Here is a 3,479-nt window from a genome sequence, read left to right as displayed (position 1 = left end):
AGCAGTGTTTGTGATGGCCACTTGAGATTTCATTCATGCGAACGAGGCATTCCCTCCTCTGGCATTAGCTAAGGCTTTAAATAAACAATCCAGCTCAGGACAAATGAACTAGCCAAGGCCCTTCTTGGCTCCCATTCTCAACTCTGATCCCCTTCAGAGAATCTCCCCCCACACACTTCCCCTTAATGTTTAACAGGAACTAACACTTACTGCTTCTGTAAACATTTATGTTTACAAGGTCAAGTGCACCAACACACATTCATGTGTCCTTTTCTCCTCTGCTGGCTGGGATGTTTAACTTGATTTAATAACAGTAAAGACCATGATTCAGAGGTGAAACAAAATTGTATCTAAATGTTGTTGGAAAAGGCACAAAATCTTGCTCCCTCACTGGCCAACAAGATACATCTTTTTTGTAGATTTTGTAACATTTCATTCTTTCATCTCAGTGGTCATTGCTGGTTGCCTCCAGATGCCTGAATGACACCAGGTGTTTTTCTAACAACATATTCATACTCCACTGTGTTCATCTGTGCCTTATATCTCATTTCTCCTATGTTTAGAGTTAATACGGAACAGCAGTGGCTGGCATGATATTTATCAGAGAGGGACAGGGCAACCACAAAGGTCTGTGTTCCTAAGAACCCATGGTCATGAACATAATATGCACAGCAGAGCTGGATGGTTTTGTAACCTAAAAAAGCAAAATGTACGATTGTTACTATTCAGTATATTTTTGTGAAAAAGCGCATGGCAGAACATATTACAGCATATCTTAGCTAGACAGCTTAGACTGTATGTTTCTATGCAATGTTGTGATGTAGAGTAAGGGAATTAAGCAATATTTCATAAATGGTGCTTTCAAGAAAGAACACTACATCCACAGTTCAAACAACTCATTACTGTATTGTATTTCAATCTTTAAAAAAATATAATTTGTACAATGCAACAGAAACAGCATACAAATATACACAAAATATTCTCATAGGCTGGTTCTGCCTTTACACAGTTACCCTTTACATTCTCTAATAATGTTATCTCTTCGCACTTATTCATCTTATCTGCATAAAAGTCCAAATTTACGTTGCTTGCAAGTCCTACATTGGAGTAGTTGTAACGGTGATGCTCTCCATAACTGAAATCGTATCGGATGTTAGTGGATTACTAGCTACACTTTCTCTTCGGTCATTGGTTTCAGGTAACTTGCATCTCAGCCTGACGACCAATGTGATAACTTTTCAAAAAGTGCGGAACTGTAAAGTTGTGCTCTGAATATGTCTCATAATCTGAAGAGGCAGACAAAACAATAAATATAGCGTACTTTTCAAAAAACGAGTCTTTGCTTCAGGGCACTAGAAGAAACGCAAGAGCTAAAATGGTGGACGTCACCGTGAGAACACTGCGCACTCTGCAAGTGCTACCTGCGTTATCTTCTTCCTCATAATCTTCCATCTCATAATCATTCTCGAGGTCGTCTTCATCATCTGAAAAACCACTGCCCGCATGTCTATCGGGCGAATTAAAACACAGGTTCCTCATGCTAACTTTGACGTACTCGCATATAGTCCTCTCCGTCCCGTCGCAGACGCACGTATCCAGAAGCCGTGCTTTCGGTATGCTGTGCATGTGTGTGATAACCCGTCTGCAGTCATCCGAACACCTCTCACCTCCGAAAAGTTTTCGGCAGTGGTAAAGGTAATCCCGCATCGCAGTTCCACATTCCGGATCCTTCTCACACTCCTTACGGGCTTCGGTGCAGCCAGTATGCCTTATTTTAGGTAGGCACGGCTCAATTGCGCGTTTGGTACTTTTGCAAAGAGGGTCCGAAGCACACTCGCAATTCTCCAGCCCCGGGCCATTCTCTGTGAGATTGAGCTGTATGATGGAAGAGATGCAGTGACTCGGACACTTCTTTTTATGTCCGTTAATCACCGGTCCGCACGCGTGCACATACTGAGTATAAGCGTAATAACATTGTGGTTCTCCTTGACATTTCATGATAGCTTGCCAGCATATCAAACGATTACTGTGTGCCGGGGAAGCCACGGCCAAACAATCAAAACACGCCATCGCAATGCCAATAGTCCAAATCAATACCCAAGGGCACCGATTGACCGTTATGTAGGCACCCGTAGCCATGGCTTGGTGTTTCAATAGAAAACCTGTTGCATGACTCCCGTTTAATTTCACATGTCAGCTTACATCCATGTCGCGTCGAATCGCTTTTAATTTCTTAGTGAAGTCCACTTTGTTCTTCTCGCGCCATCTACCCACGTTTTGTAGCCTATCTAAATTGAGGGCATATGAAGATTTGTCTTTTTAACATTCACAGTCACTTGCAACGGGCGTTTATCATACAATAACCTTAAATTCTGTAAGCTCTTGAAATCCATCACATTTTGTCGTTCATCCGCAAACGAACGGACATTGGCGATTATTATCTAGATGCGCTCATTTTTCACTGCAGTCAGTATGGCAATTCGTCACGTAGCGGTGTTCACAATCCTTGCGACGCAAAGGTTTTGCCCCTTTCCGCACGTTTAAGAGCACCCCGCCCACATTTACCGGCCAGTTGCGTCTTTTCAGACACGGATCAATTCTAGAAATGCTAAATTAGAAAAACCTAACGTCCGCTAGATGAACACACGTCTTCTTGGGAGTTTGTCTTGTTTCCCCAGAACTTCGGACAGGGAATATGGGATACTATTGGTCTCTACTATTGGTCTCGGTACACTGTTGTTATTTCTACGTCATATAGAGGGCGGGGATATTGAGGTCAGAGACGTGACAAAAACGTTTGGGAATTTGGTAGGGGGATGGGGTCTCCTTAAAGTTCTCCTTGATAGATGTGTTGTAATTTCATGTCTTATCTTAGTGCGCCATCAGAGCAAGTCTCACGCCATCCGGCTTTTTAGGAAAGCAAGAGCATTTCGACGAAACATTAAACTTGCTTTTCGAATACGAATTGTTTTTATATTACCTAGTCCAATTATCATTTAATTTTAGCATGGTAACCTAAACTTGCAGTAGGGTCATTTTAAAAATCCATTGTTTCGTATGCTATCCTTTGTTACTTCAGACGGGTTTAGTTTAAATTCTTAGACTAACGTTTGAAGATATATTTTTACATATAAGCCTACACCAATGTGCACAGGTATGAAATGACTTGTAATTAGACTTAGATATGCTGATAGTAGACAAGACAATAGAAATTTTATAGGCAGAGGAATCTTATAGTGCACCCTTCTTGATCACTGTTTTGGTGTTATTGGCCAGGAAGAAGTGGACACTGCTGACATGGCCTCTCTTTCACATTTAGTTTCCAGTGAGTGGGAGTCTCCTATGAACCTTTCTGGTCAGTTTGACTCCTTGTAGAATGAATTATCAGCTGCGGCAACACGTATGGCTTCATAGTTCCTTTCTCTGATCTACTTAGGCCCAAAGCAACCTATCAACCTATGTATGTTTATACTTCTTTG

At 41.7% G+C, this 3,479-nt stretch overlaps 1 protein-coding gene across 1 annotated transcript; it reads right to left on the bottom strand.

Annotated features, from left to right (window-relative positions):
- Positions 1 to 886: 886 nt before the first annotated feature.
- On the bottom strand, positions 887 to 2,682 carry gas1b (growth arrest-specific 1b). The gene has a single exon (XM_027020033.2). The coding sequence runs from the start codon at positions 2,137 to 2,139 to the stop codon at positions 1,345 to 1,347; it is 795 nt and encodes a 264-aa protein (XP_026875834.1). The 5' UTR covers positions 2,140 to 2,682; the 3' UTR covers positions 887 to 1,344.
- Between the last annotated feature and the right edge of the window lie 797 nt (positions 2,683 to 3,479).

Source organism: Electrophorus electricus, chromosome 6 (assembly GCF_013358815.1).
Source record: "Electrophorus electricus isolate fEleEle1 chromosome 6, fEleEle1.pri, whole genome shotgun sequence".
NCBI lineage: Eukaryota > Metazoa > Chordata > Actinopteri > Gymnotiformes > Gymnotidae > Electrophorus > Electrophorus electricus.
The sequence above is the reverse complement of the archived record's forward strand: the minus strand, read 5'-3'. Positions and strand labels throughout refer to the sequence as shown.